Raw genomic sequence first — 16,011 nt, forward strand, 5'->3', positions numbered from 1 at the left:
ACAATTATTTCTACACCCCCAAGCAAGGTTTCCCACTCCCCCCCTTACCTGAATAAATAGGAATTTGGGCAGAATCTCCTCTCTTTCTCCTTAAACCGGAACCGGAACTAGAGCAGAACCTTCTCTATTCTCCTCCTCTTTTCACAACCTAGGCAGAACCTTCTCTCTTATTTTCTCTTTCTATCTCTCTAGAATTCCTTCTCTCTAAACTTTTCTTCTATCTAGTTATGAATTTAATAATTACTATCCAGGTAAGGGGGGGAGTGGGAAACCTTGCTTGGGGGTGTAGAAATAATTGTTAAATAGTCTGTTTGTTGGATTGGCTCCCGATCCCTTGCCTGTTGTTTATTTCTTTGAATATGTATTATTGATGTGTTTTGTTTATTTACATATTAGAATCTGTTATTTGAATGGAAGGCTAAGCCTCCTAAGTATTTATAAATTTGTAATCTATTATTTAAATGGAAGGCTGAGCCTCCTTATTATCTTATATTACCTTTTAAGCTTCCTACTTTACTTAAAAGATCTTAATATATTATTATTGAAAAATATGATACCTAAGCAACCTCTGGACTGTTGGATTGTTGGACTGTTGGACTATTGGACTGTTTGGACTGTTGGACTGTTTGGACTGTTGGACTATTGGACTATTAAATTGGATTATTGAAATAATTCTTAATTATGAAATATGAATATGATATGTGTAACATGCTAAAGGTTGAGTCTGTGAATGTATGACATGCATAATAAAATAAAGATTATAGATTAATTCCAGTAAAGGTGGCAGGGCCTCCTAGTTAGGAATTAACTTATAATCTTTTAGTAAAATTATAATATGACAAAAATACACACTTTCAACATAAATAACATAAAAATTACAAAAGAAAAATAATAATAATTTAACAATAAGTCTAGCTAATCCCGATGTCACATCCTATCAGAGCGAAACCCAAACAGAAGCCTAAGCTTCACCACCAATATCCTCAGCCTCATGCTAATTATCTGCATCATAATTTAAATATACACAAAAATGACAAGGGAGTGAGAAACTTCTCACTCAGTTGCAGATATAGAAATAAAAGTTAAATAGCACACACACACGCAATATAATTCACATATATAATCAATCTCACATATATGCTTATGTATAATGATTTTCTTGACTTGACTCACTATTGTATGCATGTGGCGCCATACGGAAGTTCACATATCATCATTGGTGACCCGAAGGCACACCTATACAATTGCCGGTGACCCTAAGGTACACCTATCATTGGTGTTCATACACCTTGTTAGCATATCGTGGGTGACCCAAAGGTACACCTTGTTAGTCGTGGGTATGCGGCCTCAGCGGCACACCTGGAGTAATATGTGCATATGATGCATGTCATACATTCACAGACTCAACCTTTAGCATGTTACACATATTATATTCATATTTCATAATTAAGAATTATTTCAATAATCCAATTTAATAGTCCAACAGTCCAAACAGTCCAACAGTCCAAACAGTCCAACAGTCCAACAGTCCAACAATCCAACAGTCCAGAGGTTGCTTAGGTATCATATTTTTCAATAATAATATATTAAGATCTTTTAAGTAAAGTAGGAAGCTTAAAAGGTAATATAAGATAATAAGGAGGCTCAGCCTTCCATTTAAATAACAGATTACAAATTTATAAATACTTAGGAGGCTTAGCCTTCCATTCAAATAACAGATTCTAATATGTAAATAAATAAGATATAAAACAAAACACATTAATAATACATATTCAAAGAAATAAACAACAGGCAAGGGATCGGGAGCCAATCCAACAAACAAACTATTTAACAATTATTCCTACACCCCCAAGCGAGGTTTCCCACTCCCCCCTTACCTGAATAAATAGGAATTTGGGCAGAATCTCCTCTCTTTCTCCTTAAACCGGAACCGGAACTAGAGCAGAACCTTCTCTATTCTCCTCCTCTTTTCACAACCTAGGCAGAACCTTCTCTCTTATTTTCTCTTTCTATCTCTCTAGAATTCCTTCTCTCTAAACTTTTCTTCTCTCTAGTTATGAATTTTCAAAATCCTTAGGTCCCTATTTATAGAAATTTTGAAGTTACTATGCACTATTCACTATTCATTATTATATTCAAATTAATTAAAATTTTGAAACGGAAAGAATCCGCAGCCCACGTTTCAGCCGCCCCTTTACTGTGCAATTGCATAGTAAAATACTATTCATACATACGTATTCGTAAATAGTAAAATACGTATACATAAATAGTAAAAATATGTATACATAAATAGTAAAATACGTATACGTAAATAGTAAAATACATAAATAAAATACTTATTCACATAAAAAAATATTTCTTTTCATTGAATAAAATTTTGGGATGTTACATTTCTCCCCTCCTTTTAGAAATTTCGTCCTCGAAATTTTTGCAATGGTAAACTCTTCGCATTCTTACTTCTAATTCTTATGCAACATCACTACCTTGTTGATGTACAACTTTTATCAATTTCCTCAAAGGATTTGCTTAGGGAAAGATCTTGACGAATTTATCCACTTAAACACAAACAAAATCAATTTCTTAAGCGTCTTAGACAAATCTTCCACTAGGGTCTATCTATTCACCATCTTACTTCCAAAATGGAGCATCTAAGTGCTACAAGATTCTTAAAAACTTTTAGTATGCTAACCATAAATATACGATTGCTGATGCTCTCCAAGCATTAGCCCAAGCTATGAACAACAATAATATGAATGGAGTTGCTCCTAACTGGTTGGAGCAATTTCAGAGGAATAATCCACCCACTTTCAAAGGAGGTTATGACCCAGATGCCGCCATGAATTGGTTATCAGAGATCGAGAAAATCTTTAATGTTATGGATTGTCCCCTTACAGAGAGAGTGAAGCTAGCCACCTTCATGCTGACAGCTGATGCTTACTTTTGGTGGGAAGGAGCACTTCGGAGGATAATTGATGGAGGCGTACATTTGAATTGGGAGAACTTCAAGAGGGTCTTTCTTGAAAAATATTTTCCAGATGATGTAAGGAGTAGGAAGGAAATGGAATTTCTTGAACTAAAACAAGGAAACGATACAGTAGAGGTATATGCTGCAAAGTTTGATGCTTTGGTCCGCTACTGTACACACTATCATGGTGAAGGTGGGGAAAGGGCCAAATGCATAAAGTTTGTAAATGGTCTGCGTCCTGAAGTGAAAACAGCAATCAACTATCAGGAGATATATCATTTTCCCACTCTGGTTAATAAGTGCAGTATTTATGATCGTGACAACCGTGCTCGTGCTGCTTTCTATAAAGGAGCTGGAGGCCCTGCTCGTACAGTGAATTCTAATACTTCTGGTAGAAGTAAGCCTTATTCCAACCCTACAAGATTTCAAGGGAATATGACTACTAATAATAGAAGTAATTCCTTTACTAGAGGAACCACTGTAAATACTACTGGAAGTGTTGGAGGATCTACTTTTTCAGGGAGATGTGGGAAGTGTGGACGTGTTGGTCATAACAAGTCAGAATGTCGTGACAAGGAGATTACCTGTTTCAACTGTAGTGGTAAAGGACATATTAGCACTCAATGTTCTGAACCACCAAGAACACGTGTCGTTGGATCAGGATCGCAAACCGAACGACCAAAGACTGTAGGAAGAGTATTCGCTCTTAGTGGTGTTGAAGCTGCTCAGTCAGAAAATTTGATACAAGGTACTTGTTTCATAGCTGAGACTCCTTTTGTTGTACTATTTGATTCTGGTGCAACTCATTCCTTTATTTCCATCTCTTGTGTCCAAAAACTGAAATTGCCTGTGTCTTTGTTAAATTTTGATTTAGTTGTTGAAACCCCTACTAATGGTTCTGTAACTACATCCCTAGTGTGTTTAAAATGCCCTTTGACAATTTCTGATAAACAGTTTCTAGTTGACTTAATTTGTCTGCCTCTTAGTCAATTAGATGTAATCCTTGGTATGGATTGGCTATCTTCTCACCATGTTCTTTTAAATTGCTTTGATAAATCCATTTCATTTGGTGAATGTAAGAGTACGGAATTTCTTAGTGCTTCTAACATTAAAACTTGTTTAAAGGAAAATGAAAGGGTATACATGATCTTATCTTCATTAACAGTTGAGACTGAGAATAAGCTAGATGAGATTCCCTTAGTGAGAGAATTTCCAGAAGTATTTCCTAAGGATGTGTCTAGTTTACCACCTGAGAGAGAGATTGAGTTCAGTATAGACTTAGTGCCAGGTACCGCACCCATATCTATAGCACCCTATAGGATGTATCAGAGTGGCGCAGCGGAAGCGTGGTGGGCCCATAACCCACAGGTCCCTGGATCGAAACCTGGCTCTGATACCACTAAATGTGACACCCTCTACCCCAACATAAATACAATAGATATAAACCATCTATATATAAATTCTTTCTTAATCTAATATAAAATAATTATCTCAAGTATCATTGGGTAAAAGATGCACATTCATAATTTTCAACTATAAGTATCAAATTGTCAAGAAATAATAAAATAAAGATTATAGATTAATCCCAGTAAAGGTGGCAGGGCCTCCTAGTTAGAAATTAACTTATAATCTTTTAGAAAAATTATAATATGACAAAAATACACACTTTCAACATAAATAACATAAAAATTACAAAAGAAAAATAATAATAATTTAACAATAAGTCTAGCTAATCCCGATGTCACATCCTATCAGAGCGAAACCCAAACAGAAGCCTAAGCTTCACCACCAACATCCTCAGCCTCATGCTAATTATCTGCATCATAATTTAAATATACACAAAAATGACAAGGGAGTGAGAAACTTCTCACTCAGTTGCAGATATAGAAATAAAAGTTAAATAGCACACACACACGCAATATAATTCACATATATAATCAATCTCACATATATGCTTATGTATAATGATTTTCTTGACTTGACTCACTATTGTATGCATGTGGCGCCATACGGAAGTTTCAGAATTTATCACTGGTGACCCAAAGGTACACCTATCACTGGTGTTCATACACCTCGTTAGCATGTTACATCACTGGTGTCCCGAAGGCACACCTATCACTGGTGTTCATACACCTCGTTAGCATATCGTGGGTGACTCAAAGGTACACCTTGTTAGTCGTGGGTATGCGGCCTCAGCGGCACACCTGGAGTAATATGTGCATATGATGCATGTCATACATTCACAGACTCAACCTTTAGCATGTTACACATATTATATTCATATTTCATAATTAAGAATTATTTCAATAATCCAATTTAATAGTCCAATAGTCCAACAGTCCAAACAGTCCAACAGTCCAAACAGTCCAACAGTCCAACAGTCCAACAATCCAACAGTCCAACAATCCAACAGTCCAGAGGTTGCTTAGGTATCATATTTTTCAATAATAATATATTAAGAAGGAAATTCTGGAGAAATAGAGAGAGAAAGTAAGAGAGAGAGAAGGAGAAAGAAAAGGAGGTTCTGCTCTAGTGTCTTGTTTAAGGAGAAAGAGGAAGAGATTCTGCCCTAATTCCGATTCCTTTTAAGGAAAGATAGAGAGGAGGAGATTCTGCCCAAATTTCTGTAAACCCAGGTAAGGGGGGAGTGGGAAACCTCGCTTGGGGGTGTAGAAATAATTGTTAAATAGTCTGTTTGTTGGATTGGCTCCCGATCCCTTGCCTGTTGTTTATTTCTTTGAATATGTATTATTGATGTGTTTTGTTTTATATCTTATTTATTTACATATTAGAATCTGTTATTTGAATGGAAGGCTAAGCCTCCTAAGTATTTATAAATTTGTAATCTATTATTTAAATGGAAGGCTGAGCCTCCTTATTATCTTATATTACCTTTAAGCTTCCTACTTTACTTAAAAGATCTTAATATATTATTATTGAAAAATATGATACCTAAGCAACCTCTGGATTGTTGGATTGTTGGACTGTTGGATTGTTGGACTGTTGGACTGTTGGACTGTTTGGACTGTTGGACTGTTTGGACTGTTGGACTATTGGACTATTAAATTGGATTATTGAAATAATTCTTAATTATGAAATATGAATATGATATGTGTAACATGCTAAAGGTTGAGTCTGTGAATGTATGACATGCATCATATGCACATATTACTCCAGGTGTGCCGCTGAGGCCGCATACCCACGACTAACAAGGTGTACCTTTGGGTCACCCACGATATGCTAACGAGGTGTATGAACACCAATGATAGGTGTACCTTAGGGTCACCGACAATTGTATAGGTGTGCCTTCGGGTCACCAGTGATGAATTCTGCAACTTCCGTATGGCGCCACATGCATACATTAGTGAGTCAAGTCAAGAAAATCATTATACATAAGCATATATGTGAGATTGATTATATATGTGAATTATATTGCGTGTGTGTGTGCTATTTAACTTTTATTTCTATATCTGCAACTGAGTGAGAAGTTTCTCACTCCCTTGTCATTTTTGTGTATATTTAAATTATGATGCAGATAATTAGCATGAGGCTGAGGATGTTGGTGGTGAAGCTTAGGCTTCTGTTTGGGTTTCGCTCTGATAGGATGTGACATCGGGATTAGCTAGACTTATTGTTAAATTATTATTATTTTTCTTTTGTAATTTTTATGTTATTTATGTTGAAAGTGTGTATTTTTGTCATATTATAATTTTACTAAAAGATTATAAGTTAATTCCTAACTAGGAGGCTCTGCCACCTTTACTGGGATTAATCTATAATCTTTATTTTATTATTTCTTGACAATTTGATACTTACAGTTGAAAATTATGAATGTGCATCTTTTACCCAATGATACTTTAGGCCTAGTGTTTCACCTTGGGGAGCGCCTGTTCTATTGGTCAAGAAGAAAGATGGGAGCATGAGATTGTGCATAGATTATAGACAATTGAATAAGGTAACCATTAAGAATAAGTATCCATTGCCTAGAATAGATGACCTTATGGACCAGCTAGTTGGGGCTTGTGTGTTTAGTAAGATAGATTTGAGATCAGGTTATCACCAAATCCGAGTGAAATCCGAGGATATCCCAAAGACTGCTTTTAGGACCCGCTATGGGCACTATGAGTATTTAGTGATGCCTTTTGGTGTGACTAATGCACCTAGTGTTTTCATGGACTACATGAATAGGATCTTTCACCCTTACTTGGATAGATTTGTAGTGGTCTTCATAGATGATATCCTAGTGTATTCTAAGAATAGGGAGGAGCATGCTGAGCACCTTAGGATCGTTCTTCAAACCCTTAAGGAGAAACAGTTGTATGCTAAATTGGCAAAATGTGAATTTTGGTTGGAGAGTGTAAATTTTTTAGGACATGTGATATCCAAGGATGGGATAGCTGTAGATCCTTCTAAGGTAGAGGGTGTCACAACAATTGCACCTATGGTCAAAAATGTCGCAATTTGCATTCATGGTTTCTAGGTGATCGCCTTTCCTCCCTCACAAAACTTCAAGATCACAAGAAGGTAATTTACTCCTAGCCTATTTGGATGAGTTTATAAATTTTTTAATGAAAAATACTCTAATTTTTGTTAAAAGAATTCTTGAAGACTCTTCTAATTTGTAGCCAAACAAATATTTTATAAAATTTGTGTCTAACTTTTAAGTTAATAAATTATTTTGATTGAAGTGACTAATTAAATTAAAGCTTTTGACCGATGGCGGATCTATGTTTACAATAGCGGGACAATGGTTCTTGCTAAAATTTTCTTTATTTTCTTTTTTATATTAAATATTAATTATTTTATAAAATATATATTATTAATTATATTTTAATTACCTTATTATATCTAATATAATAAATTATATTGATATTTTATTTCATTTTAATTACTTTCACTCTATCATAAAATTATCGTATTTTTTATGAGAAAAAAATTTACTTACTCTAAAAGTAAGTCTTGATAGATTTATTCTTTTTTAAAAATTCAACTATTAAATTAAAAATTCTTGATATATATATCAAATTTAATTTTTTTTAAGAAAAATTAAAAATCATATACTACTTCATTAGAAAGATTCAAAATAATATATAAAATATATTTTTTATGATTATTTATCAATTTAAATTAATGAAACAGGGTATCAAATAATTTTTAATTTTTTAAAATTTTATAAATTTGATCTATAAATTAAAATTTTTTAATTAAATAGTTGAATACTTGATGTAGAATATGAATTATTAAGTGAGGTAAGTCTATCAAAATTTACTCTTGGTATAAGTAGATTCTTTCTTATTTTTTATTATTAAAATATACTGTATTTTTTTTACTAAAATATTTATTACTACATTATTCATTAAAGGTGTCATATTTAGTTTACTAATGTAGGTTATTTTTCAACTTTTATTTTATTTTTTAACCGTTTGATGTAAATGCATATTGTGTGTCGGTAGGAGATGATCCACTGAGAGTAGTTGTTACGCAATATTTTTTAACCTAAATATATTTAAATAAAGACATTTATTCTTATAAAAAAAATAGACTCATAAAATATTTTTGTTTTAAATGAGTGTAGAAGTTTAAAAAATTAAAAGAAAACAAAGTAATAATATTATTATTTTTATCCTATTAATTTTTATCATTTTATTCCTCTAATATTAAATAAGTCACAAAAAATTATAAAATGACACTTAAATATAATCTCAAACAAAAAGAGAAAAAGAAAAATTATCACCCTATTTATAAGATAATTATAATTTATTAAAATAAAATATTTTAAATTTTTATCATAAAAATATATTTTTCAAAAAATTATTAAATTTTTTAATAACAATAATATAAAATATTTTATTGCCTCTCCTTTACAAATTTTTTGAATCCATACCGTTGACAACAGGTTATCACTGGAATTGCACTTCCGGTTGGATCCGACAAACTTTACTCTGGAAGTACTGATGGAACAGTCCGGATATGGGACTATCATACTGGTGTATGTACTAATGTGATAAACTTTGGCGTCAAAATCACTTCTTTGATCAGAGAGGGATCATGGGTTTTTGTTGGTATACTGAATGCTATCAAGGTAAGTCTTAATTTCTTTTTTTTTTTTTCATTGTGTGAAATACTAATGTTTTCTATACAAGAAAAATTACTGACTGAGTTTAATTGTTATGAAGGCTTGTAACATTCAAACTTTATCAGAGTTTACTCTTGATGGACCTAAAGGCCAAGTCCTTTCCATGATTGTTGGCAATGACACACTTTTTGCTGCAGCGGAGGTATCCAGAAATAAAATTTTGTTTTTCAATTAGGATTTAATTTCTTTTCTTTTTTTTCCCTTATATGTTTAATCCGATTATTTGAAATGCATGCAGGATGGTGTCATTTATGCATGGAGAGACAATTCTGAATCCTCCGTTGAATTGGTCGCAAGACTAACTGGCCACTCTAAAGCTGTGGTTTGTCTTACTGTTGGACGGAAGAGACTGTACTCGGGTTCCATGGATCAAAGCATTAAGGCACGTTTATTGTCCTTTCTTAAATATACATCTATTGCATCATGTTAAAAATTTTAAAACTGAACCACACAGATTAGATAAAAATCATAAATGTATTATCATCCTATGAGAATGATGATTTCTATCTTGTTTTTTTCAGGTTTGGAACATATATACATTTGAGTGTGAAATGACACTCAACGGGCATACCGATGTAGTCACATCTCTTATATGTTGGGACCATCATTTGTTATCAAGTTCACTTGACTGCACAATTAAGGTCTGGTCCGCTACTGGGGAGAAAACTTTACAAGACATATACATGCTAGAAGAGACATACACACACACTTTGGAAAATGTAAGTTAGTTAACATATGTTCTTATTGGCTGTATTTTCATTTATAGAATCTGAGCTGATGTTTTTTATATTGGTTATGAAATTTATCACAGGGTGTTGTTGCACTTTCCGGGATGACTGATGCAGAAGCCAATCATATACTGTTTTGCTCATGCAAAGACAATTCAGTTCGCTTGTATGAACTGCCATCGTAAGTAAACTTGATTGATTTTCTGTTCTTTTGTAACATTTTGTATCTGTCTCCTAACTCTGACCATGTGTATTTTTGCAGATTTTTAGAGAGGGGTCGTTTGTTTAGTAAGAAAGAGGTTGCAAGTTTTGAGTTAGGTCCTGATGGACTCTTTTTCACGGGAGACGGGACTGGTTTGCTGACAGTATGGAAATGGTTGGATGTCAAGGTGGCATCGGTTCAACATCTTGCTTAGTCCAGCAGTCTAGCTAACATGAGAGATTGTCGATGCTGTCTCGGTACAAAGGTTTATCCATGAACTTGATTTCTTGCTGTGAAAATAAAAAATTAAAAATTGAATCCTAATTAAGTTAATGGTATCTAGGGGCTAAAAATATTTAAAACCTCTTGTTGGGACTCTTCACACACTACACAGTTGAGTCTTGATATGAAAGTACTTGGTAAAGATTTTTGGTTCAATTAAAATCCATGTTAAACCTTGGGTTCTCTTGGTGACACTCACTGCACCTAGTTACTGGAGAAATGTTTATTTTAGGAAGCGTACAATAATAAAAAAATCTATAATTGGCTAAGCACCCCTTTGAGGCCATAGGTTATTAGAGTAATTTTAGTATCCTATAAAAAAGCTACTGGGGAAATGTTTAGTCACTAAAGCTCCTAAATAGCACTCCTTTGAGACTTTGTGTGGTAAGTGCAAAGCATCTGAGTGGAAGACCCACGCATGGTTGGCAGGTAAGTGCCTTCTGAGCTGAGAACCCGAGAAAAACATGGAAATAAAATTGATCTAATTTTCTGACCCAATGCTTAATAGATTGACCAACAAACCTCCGCACTAGAGAACCTTTAAGATGGTTATGTTAACTTAAAGGCCCCTAGACTCTCTTGACTAACTTTGGATTCAAATGTTTAAAATCTAAATTTAACACAACAAGATTTTGATTTTTGGAAAAACCTTTCACCTTGATCAGTGTTGATTTATCTCTCTATTGCTTGATGGCTAGCAAGGTTGTTGCTTTGCCTTGTGTATTATCACAATCTTGGGAAAACTTAAGTTGGGTTAATGGTGGCTTGCATAAAAAGGATTTTTTACCTTTCATAAAAATGGTGGCTAGCAAGGTTTTGGAAAAACCTTTCACCTTGATCAGTGCATTGATTTATGATCTCTCTATTGTTTGATGGCTAGTAAGGTTGTTCCTTTGCCTTGTGTGTTATCACAATCTTGGAAAAACTTAAGTTGGGCTAATATTGGTGGCTTGTGTAAAAAGGATTTTGTATCATCATAAAAAGATAGTGGAACTTGATGGATTGATCAAGAACTGGACGTAGTCTCAATGATTGAGATGAACCAGTATAAATTCTTTGTGTCACTTGTCTCATTTACACCCTTTCATCTTTGTGTTTACTTACTTACTTTCGAAAAAGTATTAACGTTTTAATTAAACACAATTTAACCCCCACTTCTTGTATCTATATTTACTCCACACATTTATATCATATAATTAAATAATTTATAATCACTTAATTGTATATCTATAATGAACATATTCTTATGTATTAAAAATATTTATTCACTTAAAAATATTTATTTGATAAAAAAAAAAAATTTAAATCTTGTTTTTTCTAATCACGAATGATATCAACTACTCTCGTTAAATCATTATATTATTGGTACATTTAATCCATTAAAAATAGATTTTAATTCATCATATGCTTTGAAACCGTACAATTATATTTGAGTTTAAAAGATCTCTTAGGTCTAATTTTTTTTAATCAGTTTTTCTACTCGAATATTTTGTAAAAATTTAATATTATCAATTTAGTGTTTTTGTAAAGTAAAAACCATTAATTTCTATAAAAACAAGTTAATTAACAAATTAGAAGAATTCGTTAAATAATTTTTATTTAAAATATTAAAATTTAATTCATAAATAAATATATTAAATTTAATAAAGTTAGATGAATGTATAAAATTGTTATAATAGTTCTTAAAAACATTTTTATTAAAGATAATCGTTTTCAGTTGTATTTAATAAGAAGTTAAAAAATGTTTATAAAGAAATAATGTCTAAGCACGTTCTTTCCAAACATATTCTCTCGGATTTCAAAAAAAAATGTCTGAGTTGAATAATAATATCATTAATAAATTTGTACCAATAACTTGTATCGTTTTCTTTATACTCTATATCATTTTTGATAATTTTTTATAAGGGTGTTTCGCTTTCTTTATACTCTATATTATTTTTGATAATTTTTATAGGGGTGAATAACTTTTTTTATCTAATAATGATGAGTATTTTAAATATAATATATTAACATTTTTTTGTTAAGGGTGAGTAGTTTTTTTTAATCCATTAAGAGTGCAGTTTAAATATAATTTACAACATTTTTATACGGGTGAATAGTTTTCTTTTTATCTATTAAGAATGAGTAGTTTAAATATATAATCTATAACCATTTTAATAAATAAAAAATCTATTTTCTGATGCGGTCACTATATATGATTATACTTATTTTGATAAATAATAATTGAAGTTTCTACTTATTTATGCATTCATATATGTTACTATTTTACCCAAAAAAAAATAATTAAATTAAAAAATGGTGAAAACAAATAAGTTATAAAAAGGTTTTAGGATGTAAAATAATAAATTTTGAATAATTCCTTCGTAAATAATAAATTTTGAATAATTTTTTAATGAAATAAATAAATAAGTTGGCGGGAATAAATATTTTATGAATAAGCAAGTGAATATTTGCATAAGAAAACATATTTTTTTTATTATTTTTCCTATCATCCATTGATTTCACAAATGTTCTACCATGTGCTGAAATATTTTACCGTTTTATGAAAAGTTTGTGTAGTTTGTTAAACTCATCGCATCTGTTTAGATTTCTTTGAAAAAATTTAATTATTATATGTCGTTAAAAAGTAACATGAATTTATAATTTAGGTTAAGTTATTATTTACTCCCTAAACTATTTATTAGTTTTTATATAAGTTTTTAAAGTAAAATATTTTTAAATTAAATTTTTAAATTAAAAAGAGTAAACTATACTTTTTCTCATAAGATGTACAAATATTACAATATTTTATTTTTTATGTTTTATTTTAAAAACTAAAGACATGGTTCTCTTTTCCAACACCAATTCCATTATATAAGACATTTTTTTACAATTTTTATTAATTTTTTTTGTTAAAGTTCCCTTAAATTTGATAACAAAAATTGTTATTATCAAAACATCCTTTATACTAACATTTCATAATAGATGTAATTATTATACTATCTTCGTTAATTCAAAGGTTTTATATTTTAACTATTTACTTCTTAATTTACACATATAATTATTATTTTAAAATTTACTGTACATTTTGCTCAAATTAATTACATATTTAAAAGTATTTTCATTATTATTTTTAAAAAATATTTTAGGGTTCTATATCAAAATAAAATTAATATATATATATATATAATAAAATCAAATACAAATATTAAGATAATATTTAATTAATATATTTAATGTAATATTTTTATAAAATTTACCTAAAATAATATTTTTATTATAAAATATTAATTATACATATTAAAGGTAATATATAAGTATTAGCATATTATTAAATTGATATTAGTAACAAAATGTTTGAATAATATATATAAATAAAATAGTGTTTTATGATAAAGTATTATTTATTATATTTAGTTAATATAATGCTAAAATGAGTATATTAAATGTAACATCCTAATTCTTTTTTTAAAATAAATAATAATTATATTAGTATAATTATAAAATATAAGAGAAATATTTTTTTACTAAAAATAAAATGGAGATAACTAATCAAAAAAATTTGGACTAGACTTAAGGTTGAACTTGAAGACTAAATAAAAAGGAGAAATAGATAGGGGGTTAGGTTATTATGTTTAAGGTTTTTCTTGGAAGTGTATTACATATCGTTCCCTTAAAAAATATTTATGTATATGATATGTAACATCCTATTTTTCATAATAAATTAATATAATTTTTTTAATTAATTAATTAGGAATAATTTGAAAATAAAAGAATAGTTAAGAAAACGGATATTTTTTTAACTACATTGTTTTTTTATGATAGGGTTATTTATCTTTTAAAATAGTGAGGAGCAATTATGTGGGGTTGTTTTGATATTAAGAGTTATTGATAAATAAAAAAAATAAAACAAATAAAAAAAGAGAGAATATTTTCTAGTTAATAATTAATTATAATAGACAATTATTTAAATATTAAGAAGGGAGTAACTAATAGTGAATTAACGGTTTTGATGGATTTTTATCAATAGATTATGTAACAACCCTCCTGGTCAATACACACAACACAGCTCACCAGAATACTACACAGAAACGAACAGGTATATACATATAGGATCTAGAATATATATATATACAAGGTCCAAATCCGTCTAGAATCAGAGTGTACAAAATACATCCAGCAAATGCTAACTAAGTAGCTAAATACATCAAAAGAATAAAAACTCCATCTGTTAGCTGTAGACTCTCCTCAGCAAACACCAACCTAACCCTGCCCTGCTCCCATACATAGTATGATCATCGCAGTCCAAACCACATGGAAACAACAAAGGGTAAGCTAGTGAAAAGAAACAACATACATATATAAATATGTGAATAGAAAGCAGTTACAACTATCAGCACATCAATCAGCTTAACAAAATTAACTTGAAATATCACAGCATTCAGCAATAACAGCACCGACTGTGACACCCTTACTACCCCAACACATATATTGTAATAATGAAAACTTAACAAAAACAATTTTCAATTTCGGTAAAAGGGTTCACATGAGAATCTTCAAAATTGTTCTTCAATAACCACAACGATAAAAATGAAACGTGAGAGTTTACAAATGATTTTCAAAAATAATATTTACAATTCTAATTTCATATAACAATCTATGTCCTAAAGAAAATCCTCTGCCCCGATGTCACAATATCAGAGCATAACCACAACTCAACCGTTAGCATTCTAGATGTCACTCGTAGCCGGATCTTCCTCACCTAAAATATCCACAATTCGCACGGTGAGAAAAGAAAACATCTTATATATATAGCACATAAGAAAACACAACATATTATCTCATTATAACTAAATATTCATAAATATTTCAGCATATCGTATTTCAATCAATCATACATCGTCATCACGTCATAATTCTCAATCACACCAATCATCACAAATCTTGCACTTATGCCAAGGTCACGCTACCCATTTAACAATCTCAGGCCGTGCTCACCCCTGATATAACACTGTGCCAAGGTCACGTTATCCCTATCCCAGGGCCGTGCTCACCCTTGACATGTTAACCAAGGTCACGATACCCACGTAACAATCCAGAGCCGTGCTCACCCCTGATATAACACTGTGCCAAGGTCACGTTATCCCTATTCTAGGGTCGTGCTCACCCCTGACATGTTAACCAAGGTCACGATACTCATGTAACAATCCAGAGTCGTGCTTACCCCTGACATAACACTGTGCCAAGGTCACGTTATCCCTAACCTAGGGTCGTGCTCACCCCTGACATGTTAACCAAGGTCACGATACTCATGTAACAATCTCGGGCCGTGCTCACCCCTGGTCATAGGTGTGAAGAACCACAATCACATCTCATTCACATCCACATTCACATTCACATCCACATCCACATCCACATCCACATCTCAATTCCACAATATATACACAATCCACACAAAATGGTGATTCACATACCCCTCAAGTAATTCATCATCTAGATCATCAAATAATATAACAATAACATTCATAAACTAATATAACAAACAACAGAATTATCAATTTAATATAATTTTAACATAAACAGTAAAATCCCCAATTGTTCCAAAACCTAACTCACAGGCACTTTTCTACAATTTCGTTCTCCCTCTTAGATCATCATTCTTACAAATTATTAGCATATTTATAATCCTCAACACATACAGAATCTATTGGGATCCTCA

The 16,011-nt window shown here is 31.3% G+C and overlaps 1 protein-coding gene across 1 annotated transcript; it reads left to right on the top strand.

The window, feature by feature from the left end:
* Positions 1 to 2,734: 2,734 nt before the first annotated feature.
* Positions 2,735 to 4,098, top strand: LOC145957521 (uncharacterized). Its single transcript, XM_083073794.1, has 2 exons — positions 2,735 to 3,713; positions 4,091 to 4,098. Exons 1-2 carry the CDS (start codon positions 2,735 to 2,737, stop codon positions 4,096 to 4,098), a joined length of 987 nt encoding a protein of 328 aa, XP_082929920.1.
* The last annotated feature ends 11,913 nt before the right edge of the window (positions 4,099 to 16,011 follow it).

Source organism: Cajanus cajan, chromosome 4, assembly GCF_000230855.2.
Source record: "Cajanus cajan strain Asha chromosome 4, NIPB_CcT2T_4, whole genome shotgun sequence".
Classification (NCBI taxonomy): Eukaryota; Viridiplantae; Streptophyta; class Magnoliopsida; order Fabales; family Fabaceae; genus Cajanus; species Cajanus cajan.

Excerpts from the sequence above, each read along its gene's own strand:
- LOC145957521 (XM_083073794.1), top strand. The coding sequence starts at position 2,735 with ATGAACAACAATAATATGAATGGAGTTGCTCCTAACTGGTTGGAGCAA.